The 18566-nt window shown below is 37.2% G+C and overlaps 2 protein-coding genes and 1 pseudogene across 3 annotated transcripts; all 3 read left to right on the forward strand.

The window, feature by feature from the left end:
- Positions 1-396: 396 nt before the first annotated feature.
- Positions 397-14271, forward strand: LOC145549715 (uncharacterized). 2 transcript variants are annotated; one of them, XM_081602395.1, is made up of 6 exons: positions 397-758; positions 860-952; positions 1386-1526; positions 2772-3092; positions 13691-13783; positions 14213-14271. In XM_081602395.1, exons 3-6 carry the CDS (start codon positions 1463-1465, stop codon positions 14227-14229), a joined length of 495 nt encoding a protein of 164 aa, XP_081458521.1. In that variant the 5' UTR covers positions 397-758; positions 860-952; positions 1386-1462; the 3' UTR covers positions 14230-14271. The 2 variants fall into 2 exon arrangements, with proteins under 2 accessions (XP_081458521.1, XP_081458520.1); XM_081602394.1 differs by lacking the exons at positions 13691-13783; positions 14213-14271 and having other exon boundaries at positions 2772-5139.
- On the forward strand, positions 5182-7913 carry LOC145549717 (uncharacterized). Its single transcript, XM_081602397.1, has one exon. It carries the CDS (start codon positions 5182-5184, stop codon positions 6454-6456), a length of 1275 nt encoding a protein of 424 aa, XP_081458523.1. The 3' UTR covers positions 6457-7913.
- Positions 14272-15230: 959 nt separating the features above from the next.
- On the forward strand, positions 15231-17786 carry LOC145549720 (uncharacterized; annotated as a pseudogene).
- The last annotated feature ends 780 nt before the right edge of the window (positions 17787-18566 follow it).

The raw sequence follows: 18566 nt of genomic DNA on the forward strand, positions 1-18566 counted from the left end.
TCTGCTCCAAATTTAGTCTTTGTTGGTAATGTAGTGCATCGAAAGGAATTCTGGTTTTTGAAAATTCATTGGAATAAACAATCCAAATAAAGGTTAAATTGTGTTTTTATTACACCATTCTATGCGTAAAGAAATATTTCTAAAATAATTACGGCTCAAAATTATTCACACTTCTGATTAATACTAGATTTAAATTGATCTTTTATTGTTACCACATGTTTTTCTGATCAGAAGTAGGAATATAAAATGTTGCTTTTACAATATACACCCAATTTAAAATTTATTATTGAAATGCTGTTGAAAACAGAAAATGTAGATTGGATTTTTATTCTTAAGGAATTCCTCTTGTCATTTGAAATGAACTGCTCTGTTGAATGAAAATAAGTATGCAAAAGGTATGGATACTTTTACGTCTAAATATTTATGAAAAAAATATTTTCTCAAAAACTTAAGATATACAACATATAGACATTTGTAATACTTATATGTGAGAGAAAAGTTTTTTGTACTTGTTTCAATATCTAACACTGACAGTCCTAACCAAATTTAAATAGTTTTCGCTCTGACAATAGAATAAAATCGCCAATTTTACCTGCACTCCTCACCAGTAGGTGGCGGCACCGGAAGGCTTATTTTTTTTGCCAACCCGCAAAAACCGCAAGAGGAAGAAGAAACTGAATAATAGGATTTCCTGTTTCTCCATCTTGGGTCGTGCGGGGACAACGCGTGCTGGTTTTCATGATTAGATGATATTTCTGGTAAGAAAACTGTAAATATTGTCATAGTTTGTTGAAATATGTTTGTACCTTCGCAGTAAAGTGTTGAGCAGGCAGTATTTTAACAGGATGGTGTGTTTCAGAAACGGATGGTGAAGAAGAGCCGAGTGCGGCGCAGAGCGGCCATTTCCTGCTGAGGATCAGTTGTGGGATCATCTGTGAACTCCAGCGTCCTGGTGAGCTGAAATATTGCTGTGGAATTAAAACTTTGAGGAAATAATGCATGAAGTTCTTCCACACGCTTTAAATTACTGCTTTTGTCTAAATCAGCTCTTTGGATGTTGCTTGTAGGGGTCAGAGGCCACTGCTATGTTTGTTATGTTATGTCATTTATTTAGTCATTTTTCAGTTTTAATTATTAGTTTTACTTATTCTGTAAGCTTTGAACATTTTTTCTTTGGTTACCAAACTTTAGCCGATGTCTCTATTCTGTTTGTTGAACTAAAGTAAAAAGTACAATACTGCACATTAAGAAACCTAACTATTGTCCTGTGAGAATAACTGGGACCAACTAAAGATCCTAATAGATGAGTTATAGAATCAGATTATATTTTACAATGATTTGTAGCTTTTTAACATGGTTCATTTTGTGGTTCCTGTCTCTCTCAGCTGGACCCACAAGTTGACATCACCACCAGTTGACCAATCGCTCTGGTTGTGAAGAGGAGCGGTCTCCATTAGAAGAAATGGAGCATCGAGGCAAAACGCTGGAGGCTGATTTCAACCCCAAAGTCCTGCTGCATAGATTAGGTCTGTATGTTTTCTTATCAGTAATTGTCCAGGAGCAGCTTTCAGAGGTTTATCTCCTTAACAGAAAAATGAGAAACTGTCTTTGTTAGCAGATTAGCTTTCTATCTGATGGAAGAGTGACTGAATCCCAATGCAAATATACGTTTCCAATTTGATTCATCATCATTCAACTTTTCTGCTGCTCTTGGTTCAGTGGAGCTCTGGTTCCTAAAGCCATTGAAGATTATGTTCAGGTCTTTTGCTTTCTTTTTCTAGATAACTCTCATCATTTAGGCTTGAAGTCGGTTATCTTTCTGATCTTCACCCAGATTGAACAAACTGTTCAAATGATGGTTGGAGTCAGACCCTCTTCCTCATTAGCTCTGAAACTGGGTATAGAGGCACTTTGGTCTGGGAAGTCTGCATTCAATCACAACAACGTAAAGAACCATGTAAGAATTATTATGATTTTAATCTTCTAATATCAAAAGTAAAAAAATTAGACTATTTTTCTCAAAATTTTGACTTTTGATCTCAGAAGATTAAAGCCGGAGTAGTTTTTTGTTTTTCCCCTGTCCACAAAACTGCTAAACTAAATCAATGTGAAATAATGTTCAGGTTTATTTAACCGTTAAAAAGGTATCCATTGAGTGCAGAGGAAACTATTTTTTCACATTTTAGAGGTTTATTAATGGATTTTATCAACATGTTTTGCCAGATCCAGCTCTTTGAGGACATTCATAGTTTTGATGTGACCCAAAATAAAAATGAATTTGATGCCCTTAGTTTATTTTAATAATTTCTGGGACAATTATGTACCTAGCAAATTGTATTACAGTGACAGACCCGTTTGGGTTTTACATTAAGCTTGTATACGCTAAACAAGTGGTGTGACTTTTATACCTAAAAAATACTGTGGTGCAGTTTTGTCCAAAAATGAGCCACATAGATGGTTTATATAAATGCTGCTAGAGGTGAAGCTGCTGCAAGGAGGCAGGGACTGTGTGATTGTTCGGCTCTCCCAGCTCAGTTCAGTGCTTCAACTTTAAACTGGTCTTTGTTATCACTGTTGCTGGTGAAGAGATGCTATCAAAAACAGGCTTAAAATGCTGATTTCCGGTGGGGGTGTTGCCTCAGAGCGAACAAAATGGCAGTTCGATCTGAAGTCTAAAATTTACGTAGGATGGTTTTTAACTCAAGTAATGATGTGAATATAAAGCTGCAGTGGTTTCTTATATTTGTAATTTGCTTCATTGGTTCCTGCAGATGCTCAGCAGGTGTTGCTGCTTAAAGAAGATGCTCCTGAAGACCATGGTCCAGGTTTTAACTTTAAAGGGCCAGAGTCTCTCCCACCAACCATGAATGAGGATGATGAAGAGTTTCTCCCATCATCTCGCCTTCATCGGCACCACATGCAAGACAGAGAGTTACCAGAAGATCACCGTGAAGCAGCAGAATCTATCAAGACTCGATATCATGGAGATTATTCCAACTCATCAGAGACTGAACTCATTGAGGAGGAGGAAGAAGCTGATGTAAATAATGTTCACTTTCAACTTGGACAATTGCCAGATTACAGACCAAATAGTAAGTACAGGGCAAATGACAGAAAGGTGAGCAATTCCACTAAAGGTTCTCCAAACTTTGAGGATAAAATTAAAACCTTTACTTCAAAGAAAACCCCAGACTCAATGAGGAAAGTTCAGGTTGAAATGAAGTTTATCTGTGATGACAATGGTGAAATATGTAATAGAAATCCAACATCAAAAGGACATGCGAGAACCATAGCAGGACGTGAACATCTCTGTAAATTGTGTGGACACACATTTAGCAACAGAAGTACCTTAGACACACACATGAGAATCCATACAGGAGAGAAACCTTTCAGTTGTGATCTTTGTGGATACAGATGTAGCCAGAAATCATATTTAAATGTACACATGAGAATCCATACAGGAGAGAAACCTTTCAGTTGTGATCTTTGTGGATACAGATGTAGCCAGAAATCAAATTTAAGTGGACACATGAGAATCCACACCCAGGATAAACCTTTCAGTTGTGATCTTTGTGGATACAGATGTAACAGTAAATCAAGTTTAAATGTACACATGAGAATCCACACAGAGGATAAACCTTTCAGTTGTGATCTTTGTGGATACAGATGTAACAGAAAATCAAGTTTAAATGTACACATGAGAATCCACACAGGAGAGAAACCTTTCATTTGTGATCTTTGTGGCTACAAATTTAGCCAGAAATCAAATTTAAGTGGACACATGAGAATCCACACCCAGGATAAACCTTTCAGTTGTGATCTTTGTGGATACAGATGTAACAGTAAATCAAGTTTAAATGTACACATGAGAATCCACACAGAGGATAAACCTTTCAGTTGTGATCTTTGTGGATTCAGATGTAACAGAAAATCAAGTTTAAATGTACACATGAGAATCCACACAGGAGAGAAACCTTTCATTTGTGATCTTTGTGGCTACAAATTTAGCCAGAAATCAAATTTAAGTGGACACATGAGAATCCACACCCAGGATAAACCTTTCAGTTGTGATCTTTGTGGATACAGATGTAGCAGAAAATCAAGTTTAAATGTACACATGAGAATCCACACAGAGGATAAACCTTTCAGCTGTGATCTTTGTGGATACAGATGTAGCCATAAAGCGCATTTAAATAGACACATGAGAATCCACACAGGAGAGAAACCTTTCAGTTGTGATCTTTGTGGATACAGATGTATCCAGAAAGCGCATTTAAATAGACACATGAGAATCCACACAGGAGAGAAACCTTTCAGTTGTGATGTTTGTGGATACAGATGTAGCAGGAAAGATTTGAGTCGTCACATGAGAATCCACACAGGAGAGAAACCTTTCAGTTGTGATGTTTGTGGATACAGGTGTAGCAGAAAATCGAGTTTAAATAGACACATGAGAATCCACACACAGGATAAACCTTTCAGCTGTGATCTTTGTGGATACAGATGTAGCCAGAAATCAAGTTTAAGTGAACACCTGAGAATCCACACAGGAGAGAAACCTTTCAGTTGTGATCTTTGTGGATACAGATGTAGCAGAAAACAACATTTAATTCGACACATGAGAATCCACACAGGAGAGAAACCTTTCAGTTGTGATCTTTGTGGATACAGATGTAGCAGAAAACAACATTTAATTCGACACATGAGAATCCACACAGGATAAACATTTCAGTTAACTTTCTGGACCTGGATGTATCCAGAAACCAATTTTAAACACATGAGAATCCACTAAAGATAAACATTCTAGTTGTGATATTTTAGGGACAGGAAATGAGGACAAAACCTATTACAAATGGAAATCACATTTAAGTGAGATTTACGTTTCTCTGTGTGTTTGTTTTAGGGTCTGTTTCTAGTGAGTCTCTGTGCTGTCCTGATTTTCCCTTGATTGTTCCCTGGTGTGTCTCGTTCCCTGATTACTCTCTGTGTATTTAATGACACCTGTGTTCCTTGTCGGGTGCTGGTGGTTTGTCTCATTGAGTGTAGAGTTATCTTGTAGTCTGGCTGTAGTTTTTTCCTGTTGGTTTTTCCTGTTGCTACCAGTTGTCAAGCCTTAGCCTTCCACTCTCGTTCGATCTTTGTGGATACAGATGTAGCCAGAAATCAAGTTTAAATAGACACATGAGAATACACACAGAGGATAAACCTTTCAGTTGTGATCTTTGTGGATACAGATGTAGCAGAAAATCAAGTTTAAATGTACACATGAGAATCCACACAGAGGATAAACCTTTCAGCTGTGATCTTTGTGGATACAGATGTAGCAGGAAAAATTTAATTCGTCACATGAGAATCCACACAGGAGAGAAACCTTTCAGTTGTGATGTTTGTGGATACAGGTGTAACAGAAAATCGAGTTTAAATAGACACATGAGAATCCACACAGGAGAGAAACCTTTCAGCTGTGATCTTTGTGGATACAGATGTAGCCAGAAATCAAATTTAAGTGGACACATGAGAATCCACACCCAGGATAAACCTTTCAGTTGTGATCTTTGTGGATACAGATGTAACAGTAAATCAAGTTTAAATGTACACATGAGAATCCACACAGAGGATAAACCTTTCAGTTGTGATCTTTGTGGATACAGATGTAACAGAAAATCAAGTTTAAATGTACACATGAGAATCCACACAGGAGAGAAACCTTTCATTTGTGATCTTTGTGGCTACAAATTTAGCCAGAAATCAAATTTAAGTGGACACATGAGAATCCACACCCAGGATAAACCTTTCAGTTGTGATCTTTGTGGATACAGATGTAGCAGAAAATCAAGTTTAAATGTACACATGAGAATCCACACAGAGGATAAACCTTTCAGCTGTGATCTTTGTGGATACAGATGTAGCCATAAAGCGCATTTAAATAGACACATGAGAATCCACACAGGAGAGAAACCTTTCAGTTGTGATCTTTGTGGATACAGATGTATCCAGAAAGCGCATTTAAATAGACACATGAGAATCCACACAGGAGAGAAACCTTTCAGTTGTGATGTTTGTGGATACAGATGTAGCAGGAAAGATTTGAGTCGTCACATGAGAATCCACACAGGAGAGAAACCTTTCAGTTGTGATGTTTGTGGATACAGGTGTAGCAGAAAATCGAGTTTAAATAGACACATGAGAATCCACACACAGGATAAACCTTTCAGCTGTGATCTTTGTGGATACAGATGTAGCCAGAAATCAAGTTTAAGTGAACACCTGAGAATCCACACAGGAGAGAAACCTTTCAGTTGTGATCTTTGTGGATACAGATGTAGCAGAAAACAACATTTAATTCGACACATGAGAATCCACACAGGAGAGAAACCTTTCAGTTGTGATCTTTGTGGATACAGATGTAGCAGAAAACAACATTTAATTCGACACATGAGAATCCACACAGGATAAACATTTCAGTTAACTTTCTGGACCTGGATGTTTCCAGAAACCAATTTTAAACACATGAGAATCCACTAAAGATAAACATTCTAGTTGTGATATTTTAGGGACAGGAAATGAGGACAAAACCTATTACAAATGGAAATCACATTTAAGTGAGATTTACGTTTCTCTGTGTGTTTGTTTTAGGGTCTGTTTCTAGTGAGTCTCTGTGCTGTCCTGATTTTCCCTTGATTGTTCCCTGGTGTGTCTCGTTCCCTGATTACTCTCTGTGTATTTAATGACACCTGTGTTCCTTGTCGGGTGCTGATGGTTTGTCTCATTGAGTGTAGAGTTATCTTGTAGTCTGGCTGTAGTTTTTTCCTGTTGGTTTTTCCTGTTGCTACCAGTTGTCAAGCCTTAGCCTTCCACTCTCGTTCGATCTTTGTGGATACAGATGTAGCCAGAAATCAAGTTTAAATAGACACATGAGAATCCACACAGAGGATAAATCTTTCAGTTGTGATCTTTGTGGATACAGATGTAGCCAGAAATCAAGTTTAAATAGACACATGAGAATACACACAGAGGATAAACCTTTCAGTTGTGATCTTTGTGGATACAGATGTAGCAGAAAATCAAGTTTAAATGTACACATGAGAATCCACACAGAGGATAAACCTTTCAGCTGTGATCTTTGTGGATACAGATGTAGCAGGAAAAATTTAATTCGTCACATGAGAATCCACACAGGAGAGAAACCTTTCAGTTGTGATGTTTGTGGATACAGGTGTAACAGAAAATCGAGTTTAAATAGACACATGAGAATGCACACAGGAGAGAAACCTTTCAGCTGTGATCTTTGTGGATACAGATGTAGCCAGAAATCAAGTTTAAGAGAACACATGAGAATCCACACAGGAGAGAAACCTTTCAGTTGTGATCTTTGTGGATACAGATGTAGCAGAAAACATTTAATTCGACACATGAGAATCCACACAGGATAAACATTTCAGTTGTTAACTTTCTGGACCTGGATGTATCCAGAAACCAATTTTAAACACATGAGAATTCACTAAAGATAAACATTCTAGTTGTGATATTTTAGGGACAGGAAATGAGGACAAAACCTATTACAAATGGAAATCACATTTAAGTGAGATTTACGTTTCTCTGTTTTTATTTTAGGGTCTGTTTCTAGTGAGTCTCTGTGCTGTCCTGATTTTCCCCTTGATTGTTCCCAGGTGTGTCTCGTTCCCTGATTACTCTCTGTGTATTTAATGACACCTGTGTTCCTTGTCGGGTGCTGGTGGTTTGTCTCATTGAGTGTAATGTTAACTTGTAGTCTGGCTGTAGTTTTTTCCCGTTGGTTTTTCCTGTTGCTACCAGTTGTCAAGCCTTAGCCTTCCACTCTCGCTCTGCTGCCAGGATTTTTGCATTTTTTCTTGTGGATTATTACCATTAAAATCAACTTTCCTTCACTTCAACCTGGGTCTCAGCGTCTGCCTCACCACTTCCAAAACACACTTCATGACAGGAATACTGTAAGGAAAAACAAAGTTATTCAGCTGTGAGTGTTAGTCTATGAAACGCTTATGACAATGGAAACTGATTTAAAATGGTATTTTTGTAGATTTTATTGTGGAGATTTTCTGTGCTTTTAAGACAACTTTTGTATTTAGGTACGTTTCTCTTCCACTAATGGTTTTATTTGATTTCTATAAGCATTTTATTGAATACACTAGGCATTTTCTCTTGTATTGCTGGAAATGTGATTTCTCACCGAGTTGATACTAATAAATCATTTCTTTACTGCATTTTTGTTATTGCTGTAGATACAGCTGTGCCACAGATGTTCTCCGATCTTGTTAGCGGTTTGATGATTCTGCCTGGCGGTGTATATGTTCAATAATGTAAAATGACTTCATGCGAGTTTATTTTCATAGGTTTGTTGTGCTTCAGAATATAATCTAGTCTAGCGGTTCTCAACGTGAGCGGTACCGCCCTCCGGGGGGCGTTCAGAGGACGGCAGGGGGCGCTGGGATTCCTTTGGGGGGCGTTTGGTCGAAGGTAAACTTTACACCTTATAAGCACAACAATACCAGTTTAATCTTTGAGCAACTTTCTAAAATTGTATTTCATAACATTAAATCATGCTTGGCTGCAACTGTATCAATGGCAGCTCTCCTTCTATTCAGTGTTTGTAGCTTCTTGGTGCAGCTCCGTTCTCCTGCTACTAGTAGCTTCACCGTTTGAAGGCCGCCTGCTTCCATGGAAGGACAACAGAAAATCGCTCTTATGAACATGTAATTACTAAAATCACGATACCCTGACTTTGTATCCCTCTGATAAATGAATCCATTTAAATAAAGAAATCCCTCCATGGGTGATATCACGATAAAGGGCGTTCATTTTATAGCGTTAACATCAGTGCTGTAAGTGGTCCGGTATGAAGCGGGTGTGATGGAACAACACAGCACTTTTAAATTTCAATAATCAGAATACCGAAATTGTTTCCATTGTTTTAAAAGGTTTATGTCAGTCTGCCTTTTCCCCGTCAATACGTTTCCTGAACACTTCGCACCATAGTTAGTTAAAACATAAACAAAAAATGAGACGCACATTGCGCAAAACTTTGAAACGGGAGAAGCGAGACATAAAACGGAGCGACGAACTAGATATGAATTATGTCATAAAAACAGAGAATCCGACACTGAACAGTGAAAAATCAACACATGATGTGAAACATGACGATTTGGAGGCGCAGCAGGTGATGAGTGAAGATTACTGATGGTGAATAAAGGATAAAATAAATCTAGCAACAGGAAAGAAACTAAAGTGGACATAGCAATAATCCAAGAGAGGACAATACTAATCAAAGGAAACTAAATGGAAATGAATGAAGAACAAAATGCAAGAATAAACTGAAACTAAAGTAAACACGGAGGAATAAACTGGTATGGCAAGACCTTTCGCTGAATAATTAATACAGAGGACTGTATGGCAAGAATAAACAAGACACTATTTCCAGATAATAGGTGAAATAACATTGATGAAGTGCCATGGGTTTGTTGAGACCATATCTAGTACTGAGAATAATTATCTTCCAGACCATAACAGTAAATAACTGATCACTTATTTATGTTTTTAATTAGATTTGATACATTTATTTCTTCAATATTATTTTTCATGTCAGTGTTAATGTCATGAGGCTGATGACTCCATGACACTTTCAATTTGAATAATTAGGATTTGATTTAGAACCAGATTTGTTCTTTGTAATTTCTGTCCAGTAAAACTATTAAAATATATAAATCAATAGACAGGTTGATTTATAAAGATATGATCCATGTTTATGTCTCATGGCATTAAAAGGATCTGGAACTTTAATTTTTACACTGAAAGCTCTGGTTTTCACAATAAATGCCATGTGAGTGAAGTTTTATGGATGATACTCTGATGTCCCATTCTCCTGAAGGCAGCACAGAGCTGCACCACCAGAAACCCACAGAAACACTGAAGAGAAGAAGAGCTATGATTAATGTAGATACAGTTCTATCCATGTTTTAATGTTGCAGAGCTTAGTCATTTTGCAAATAGTTCAAAGTTTAAACTGGCCTGTTGAACATCTTTTATCTGCTCGTTTATTTAACAACTAGAAAATGGCAAGAGCAAGAATATTTTTTCCACTGTGATTGGCTGCTGTTTGGCCTACCAATTTTAACTTGAATGTTCATTGCATTTTTCGTAGACGCCTGTGAAAATAATTTCTATCCCCATGGCATTTTTGTTCTCGGAAAAATTATTTTTGATGATAAATACAGAAACAAATATAAAAATCAAAACATCTACAACAGTGATGGTATTATTAATAATAAAATTAGAATATTCCTGCAGAAATTTTACGAGGCATGCCAAGGTGTGCCCGTCGGCTTTAACCCAGCATTATGATGCTAAAAATTTGCATTAATGCTAAAGAAAACTGCAATGTAGTAAAAACCTGTGGAGAGGCAGAAGCATGTTGACTAAGCTGTAGTTGTAAGTTTCATTATGTTAAAGTTAATGCATAAGCTAAAATTAGCCAATTTGCTAATGTTTGCCTAAATGCTGGCAGTAGCATGTGGAGCAACACGACCATATTGTTTTAATTTTACTTGCTCAATTCAGTATACTAAGCATGTCTAATTAATAAGAAATTTAGCTAATAGCTAACTTTAGGTAAAAGGTTAGTGCTAAGTCAAGGGCAGTGAAATGCTAATATTTGTGCTAATGTTATCCTGAGGAAAACAAACATAAAAAATGCTAATATTATTGCACCACCATAGGCGGTGCACTAATGTGGGAGGAATATTGAAGCTTCAAAATAAGTAAGCTCCATTTTATATGACCACACTAATTCAACGTGAATTAGTAGTTTGGTTAAAACAGTCATGTAAATCCCTACAGACCAATTGCTTGATGTAAAAATGGTCAAGGCTTTTATTTTGAAAATTTCAGTTAACATCATTTGAAATGGCCACACTAATCCAGTGTGTAACAGTGGTTTGGTAACACCAGTTATATAATGACGAATAGAGCAATTGCATGATGTGAAAATGGTCAAGGCTTTTATTTTGAAATTCTTATTAAGCTTCATTTTAAATGGTCACTCTGATCCAATGTGTAACAGTGGTGGGGTTAAACCTAGCCCTCTGCTTTAACTGGGTGCTTGCCGTAGTTAGAACTACAGAGGTGGCCACGTGTTTGTAGTCTGAATCAGCAGCTGTGGCCTGTGTTCTGTTGCTATGGTGATTAATCCTCTCTGCCAACTGCCAGCCGTGAGAGAGACACACAGGGGGAGACATAATTCTATCTGTTTGAGCCAGCCAGTTTCACTAAAAAAAGCTGTCCGAACAACTCCTTCCTGTTCGGGAACCGTGATACGTATTCGAAAACCGTTTGAAGCGTATGAGAGGGCTATTTGTCGTCTCCGATAGTCCTGCGATTCATATCTCTACCTCACTCATAGTAATAACAGCGATGAGAGAAAAATGGTGTGCGCTGAGCACCTAAATTTTTCAGAAATGTATGGAAAACACTTGAGAGCGTCAGATTTACCCTCTACGATGACTTTGCTCTAAAGCACCTTGAAAGAAAAAAGTAAGCCTTAGAGAAATTTTGAATACATTTTAAAGCAGGCATGCGTGTGAATGTCATGACTGACTTCAATATTGATAGAGCCATACCTGTAGGCGTGGCGGTTATTTAAAATTATTTAGGGGTCCGAAATCCACTTTTTTTCTCACTAACGGAGCGGCAGCTGGTTTCAGTTACACTCTAATTTTATGAAAAATCTAAAACTTTGGGTCGCTTGGAGACAAGATGTGGACAAACTGTAATTGGTATTGACGTACTGTCTTCACTTTAGAAGAGATCACGGACATATCTACAAACTGAAATTTGAATGGCATTTCTACGTCAATTTATGACGACACAGAAATTCCTCAAAAATAGGGTATTTTAAGTATTTTATTTTTCCTCGCTCCATTGACTTTAATGGGATTTTGGATTTTTTTCATTTTTTGCGAATCATGTCGCCATGGTAACTCCGAATCCCAATAAAAATAATAGCTCCCTCTGCATTAACGGTGACGGAATAAAAATAAATAAATAAAGAAACATTCTATTAGGTGTAGAACAATAGGTGCCTGCCATGCATTGCTATGGCATGCCCCAATAATAGTCAGTGTAAAGGAGCCTACAAATTCTTTGGTGGGGGGCGGTGAGGGACCTGGATAAAGTCTAGGGGGGCACTGGCCCAAAAAAGGTTGAGAAACGTCTAGTCTGTAGATTCTTAAGGATCTAAACTTGGATTAGACCAAACAAGACCAGTACTAAACAAGTACAGGTCACTATTTGCCAATTAAATGCATCTTCATGTAAAAATTCCCCTGCATATTAAATCACCGGAGGCTAATTCAGCTGCACTTTATCTTTAAAATAAAACATGTGTAGCTAGCTGTCTGTGAAATATTGAGAGATTTGGTTGGATCCATTTCAAGCTGCAGTTAGTTACGACTCTTAAAATGTAAATAAATAGAAAATCCTCCTGTTGTTTTCAGCTTTCTAGATGTATTGCAAAAATCTATTTGTATTTGTTTTAATGTCAACTTTTGTAATATTTAATGCAATAAAAAATCCTAATCACTCTGTAAATATAATTAAGTCAAAAACGGTGATTTTCCTATGAAAATGTTCTTTTCAAGTATTCAGGGACTTAGCAGGTAATCTGCTCTGATCCTTCCTGAAAAGATCATTACTTTGTCACAAGTATCTCAAAATTTCACCTTATCCATTGTGGCTGCTCCTGTCATCGAGCCATACATTTAGAAGAGCTGAAAGTTTTCTTAAAACCATGTTTCTGCTCCAAATTTAGTCTTTGTTGGTAATGTAGTGCATCTAAAGGAATTCTGGTTTTTGAAAATTCATTGGAATAAACAATCCAAACAAAGGTTAAATTGTGTTTTTATTACACCATTCTATGCGTAAAGAAATATTTCTAAAATAATTATGGCTCAAAATTATTCACACTTCTGATTAATACTAGATTTAAATTGATCTTTTATTGTTACCACATGTTTTTCTGATCAGAAGTAGGAATATAAAATGTTGCTTTTACAATATACACCTAATTTAAAATTTATTATTGAAATGCTGTTGAAAACAGAAAATGTAGATTGGATTTTTATTCTTAAGGAATTCCTCTTGTCATTTGAAATGAACTGCTCTGTTGAATGAAAATAACTAAGTATGCAAAAGGTATGGATACTTTTACGTCTAAATATTTATGAAAAAATATTTTCTCAAAAACTTAAGATATACAACATATAGACATTTGTAATACTTATATGTGAGAGAAAAGTTTTTTGTACTTGTTTCAATATCTAACACTGACAGTCCTAACCAAATTTAAATAGTTTTCGCTCTGACAATAGAATAAAATCGCCAATTTTACCTGCACTCCTCACCAGTAGGTGGCGGCACCGGAAGGCTTATTTTTTTTGCCAACCCGCAAAAACCGCAAGAGGAAGAAGATACTGAATAATAGGATTTCCTGTTTCTCCATCTTGGGTCGTGCGGGGACAACGCGTGCTGGTTTTCATGATTAGATGATAATTTTATGGTAAAAGAAACTGTAAATATTGTCATAGTTTGTTGAAATATGTTTGTACCTTCGCAGTAAAGTGTTGAGCAGGCAGTATTTTAACAGGATGGTGTGTTTCAGAAACGGATGGTGAAGAAGAGCCGAGTGCGGCGCAGAGCGGCCATTTCCTGCTGAGGATCAGTTGTGGGATCATCTGTGAACTCCAGCGTCCTGGTGAGCTGAAATATTGCTGTGGAATTAAAACTTTGAGGAAATAATGCATGAAGTTCTTCCACACGCTTTAAATTACTGCTTTTGTCTAAATCAGCTCTTTGGATGTTGCTTGTAGGGGTCAGAGGCCACTGCTATGTTTGTTATGTTATGTCATTTATTTAGTCATTTTTCAGTTTTAATTATTTTACTTATTCTGTAAGCTTTGAACATTTTTTCTTTGGTTACCAAACTTTAGCCGATGTCTCTATTCTGTTTGTTGAACTAAAGTAAAAAGTACAATACTGCACATTAAGAAACCCAACTATTGTCCTGTGAGAATAACTGGGACTAACTAAATATCCTAATAGATGAGTTATAGAATCAGATTATATTTTACAATGATTTGTAGCTTTTTAACATGGTTCATTTTGTGGTTCCTGTCTCTCTCAGCTGGACCCACAAGTTGAACTCACCACCAGTTGACCAATCGCTCTGGTTGTGAAGAGGAGCCGTCTCCATTAGAAGAAATGGAGCATCGAGGCAAAACGCTGGAGGCTGATTTCAACCCCAAAGTCCTGCTGCATAGATTAGGTCTGTATGTTTTCTTATCAGTAATTGTCCAGGAGCAGCTTTCTGAGGTTTATCTCCTTAACAGAAAGTTGAGAAAATGTTTGTCTGTGTTAGCAAATTAGCTTTCTATCTGATGGAAGAGTGACTGAATCCCAACGCAAATATACGTTTCCAATTTGATTCATCATTGAAACATTCACCTTTTCTGCTGCTCTTGGTTCAGTTGAGCTCTGGTTCCTAAAGCCATTGAAGATTATGTTCAGGTCTTTGGCTTTCTTTTTCTAGATAACTCTCATCATTTAGGCTTGAAGTCGGTTATCTTTCTGATCTTCACCCAGATTGAACAAACTGTTCAAATGATGGTTGGAGTCAGACCCTCTTCCTCATTAGCTCTGAAACTGGGTATAGAGGCACTTTGGTCTGGGAAGTCTGCATTCAATCACAACAACGTAAATAACCATGTAAGAATTATTATGATTTTAATATTCTAATATCAAAAGTAAAAAATTTAGACTATTTTTCTCAAAATTTTGACTTTTGATCTCAGAAGATTAAAGCCAGAATAGATTTTTGTTTTTCCACTGACCACAAAACTGCTAAACTAAATCCATGTGAAATAATGTTCAGGTTTATTTAACTGTTAAAAAGTTATCCATTGAGTGCAGAGGAAACCATTTATTCACATTTTAGAGGTTTATTAATGGATTTTATAAACATGTTTTACCACATCCAGCTCTTTGAGGACATTCATAGTTTTGATATGACCCAAAATAAAAATGAATTTGATGCCCTCAGTTTATTTTAATAATTTCTGGGACAATTATGTACCTAGCAAATTGTATTACAGTGACAGACCCGTTTGGGTTTTACATTAAGCTTGTATACGCTAAACAAGTGGTGTGACTTTTATACCTAACAAATACTGTGGTGCAGTTTTGTCCAAAAATGAGCCACATAGATGGTTTATATAAATGCTGCTAGAGGTGAAGCTGCTGCAAGGAGGCAGGGACTGTGTGATTGTTCGGCTCTCCCAGCTCAGTTCAGTGCTTCAACTTTAAACTGGTCTTTGTTATCACTGTTGCTGGTGAAGAGATGCTATCAAAAACAGGCTTAAAATGCTGATTTCCGGTGGGGGTGTTGCCTCAGAGCGAACAAAATGGCAGTTCGATCTGAAGTCTAAAATTTACGTAGGATGGTTTTTAACTCAAGTAATGATGTGAATATAAAGCTGCAGCGGTTTCTTATGTTTGTAATTTGCTTCATTGGTTCCTGCAGATGCTCAGCAGATGTTGCTGTTTAAAGAAGATGCTCCAGAAGAACATGGTCCAGGTTTTGACTTACAAGGTCAAGAGTCTCTCCCACCAACCATGAATGAGGATGATGAAGAGTTTCTCCCATCATCTCGCCTTCATCGGCACCACATGCAAGACGGAGAGTTACCAGAAGATCACCGTGAAGCAGCAGAATCTATCAAGACTCGATATCATGGAGATTATTCCAACTCATCAGAGACTGAACTAATTGAGGAGGAGGAAGAAGCTGATGTAAATAATGTTTACTTTCAACTTGGACAATTGCCAGATTACAGACCGAATAGTAAGTACAGGGCAAATGACAGAAAGGTGAGCAATTCCACTAAAGGTTCTCCAAACTCTGAGGATAAAATTAAAACCTTTACTTCAAAGAAACCCCAGACTCAATTAGGAAAGTTCAGGTTGAAATGAAGTTTATTTGTGATGACAATGGTGAAATATGTAATAGAAATCCAACATCAAAAGGACATGCGAGAACCATAGCAGGACGTGAACATCTCTGTAAATTGTGTGGACACACATTTAGCAACAGAAGTACCTTAGACAGACACATGAGAATCCATACAGGAGAGAAACCTTTCAGTTGTGATCTTTGTGGATACAGATGTAGCCAGAAATCAAGTTTAAGTGAACACATGAGAATCCACACAGGAGAGAAACCTTTCAGTTGTGGTCTTTGTGGATACAGATGTAGCCAGAAATCCAGTTTAAATAGACACATGAGAATCCACACAGAGGAAAAACCTTTCAGTTGTGATCTTTGTGGATACAGATGTAGTGTAAAATCAAGTTTAAATGTACACATGAGAATCCATTCAGGAGAGAAACCTTTCAGTTGTGATCTTTGTGGATACAGATGTAGCAGAAAACAACATTTAATTCGACACATGAGAATCCACACAGGAGAGAAACCTTTCAGTTGTGATCTTTGTGGATACAGATGTAGCAGAAAACAACATTTAATTCGACACATGAGAATCCACACAGAGGATAAACCTTTCAGTTGTGATCTTTGTGGATACAGATGTAGCCAGAAATCAAGTTTAAATAGACACATGAGAATCCACACAGAGGATAAACCTTTCAGTTGTGATCTTTGTGGATACAGATGTAGCCAGCAATCACATTTAAATAGGCACATGAGAATCCACACAGAGGATAAACCTTTCAGTTGTGATCTTTGTGGATACAGATGTAGCCAGCAATCACATTTAAATGGACACATGAGAATCCACACAGGAGAGAAACCATTCAGTTGTGATCTTTGTGGATACAGATGTAGCCAGCAATCACATTTAAATAGGCACATGAGAATCCACAGAGGATAAACATTTCTGTTGTTAACTTTCTGGACCTGGATGTATCCAGAAACCAATTTTAAACACATGAGAATCCACTAAAGATAAACATTCTAGTTGTGATATTTTAGGGACAGGAAATGAGGACAAATCCTATTACAAATGGAAATCACATTTAAGTGAGATTTACGTTTCTCTGTGTTTATTTTAGGGTCTGTTTCTAGTGAGTCTCTGTGCTGTCCTGATTTTCCCCTTGATTGTTCCCAGGTGTGTCTCGTTCCCTGATTACTCTTTGTGTATTTAATGACACCTGTGTTCCTTGTCGGGTGCTGGTGGTTTGTCTCATTGAGTGTAATGTTATCTTGTAGTCTGGCTGTAGTTTTTTCCCGTTGGTTTTTCCTGTTGCTACCAGTTGTCAAGCCTTAGCCTTCCACTCTCGCTCTGCTGCCAGGATTTTAGCATTTTTTTCTTGTGGATTATTGCCATTAAAATCAACTTTCCTTCACTTCAACCTGGGTCTCAGCGTCTGCCTCACCACTTCCGAAACACACTTCATGACAGGAATACTGTAAGGAAAAACAAAGTTACTCAGCTGTGAATGTTGAACTCTATGAAACACTTATGACAATGGAAACTGATTTAAAATGGTATTTTTGTAGAGTTTATTGTGGAGATTTTCTGTGCTTTTAAGACAACTTTTGCATTTAGGTACGTTTCTCTTCCACTAATGGTTTTATTTGATTTCTATAAGCATTTTATTGAATACACTAGGCATTTTCTGTTGTATTGCTGGAAATGTGATTTCTCACCGAGTTAATACTAATAAATCATTTCTTTACTGCATTTTTGTTATTGCTGTAGATACAGCTGTGCCACAGATGTTCTCTGATCTAAACGGTTTGATTATTCTGCCTGGTATATATGTTAAATAATGTAAAATGACTTAATGCGAGTTTATTTTCATAGGTTTGTTGTGCTTCAGAATATAATCCAGTCAAGCGGTTCTCAACGTGAGCGGTACCGCCCTCCGGGGGGCGTTCAGGGGGCGCTGGGTTTCCTTTGGGGGGCGTTTGGTCGAAGGTAAACTTTACACCTTATAAGCACAACAATACCAGTTTAGACTTTGAGCAACTTTCTAAAATTGTATTTCGTAACATTAAATCATGCTTGGCTGCAACTGTATCAATGGCAGCTCTCCTTCTATTCAGTGTTTGTAGCTTCTTGGTGCAGCTCCATTCTCCTGCTACTAGTAGCTTCACCGTTTGAAGGCCGCCTGCTTCCATGGAAGGACAACAGAAAATCGCTCTTATGAACATGTAATTACTAAAATCACGATACCCTTACTTCGTATCCCTCTGAAAAATGAATCCATTTAAATAAAGAAATCCCTCCATGGGTAATATCACGATAAAGGGCATTCATTTTATAGCGTTAACATCAGTGCTGTAAGTGGTCCGGTATGAGGCGGGTGTGATGGAACAACACAGCACTTTTAAATTTCAATAATCAGAATACCGAAATTGTTTCCATTGTTTTAAAAGGTTTATGTCAGTCTGCCTTTTCCCCGTCGATAAGTTTCCTGAACGCATCACACCATAGTTAGTTAAAACATAAACAAAAAAT

Source organism: Poecilia reticulata, chromosome 21 (assembly GCF_904066995.2).
Source record: "Poecilia reticulata chromosome 21, P_reticulata-male-v2, whole genome shotgun sequence".
Taxonomy (NCBI): domain Eukaryota; kingdom Metazoa; phylum Chordata; class Actinopteri; order Cyprinodontiformes; family Poeciliidae; genus Poecilia; species Poecilia reticulata.

What these genes read in the sequence shown, in the direction of transcription:
- LOC145549717 (XM_081602397.1), top strand. Translation starts at nt 5,182, where the DNA reads ATGAGAATACACACAGAGGATAAACCTTTCAGTTGTGATCTTTGTGGA.
- LOC145549715 (XM_081602394.1), top strand. Translation starts at nt 1,463, where the DNA reads ATGGAGCATCGAGGCAAAACGCTGGAGGCTGATTTCAACCCCAAAGTC. An exon ending in AGTCCTGCTGCATAGATTAG is followed by an intron (nt 1,527 to 2,771) that starts GTCTGTATGTTT and finishes TGGTTCCTGCAG; the next exon opens with ATGCTCAGCAGGTGTTGCTG.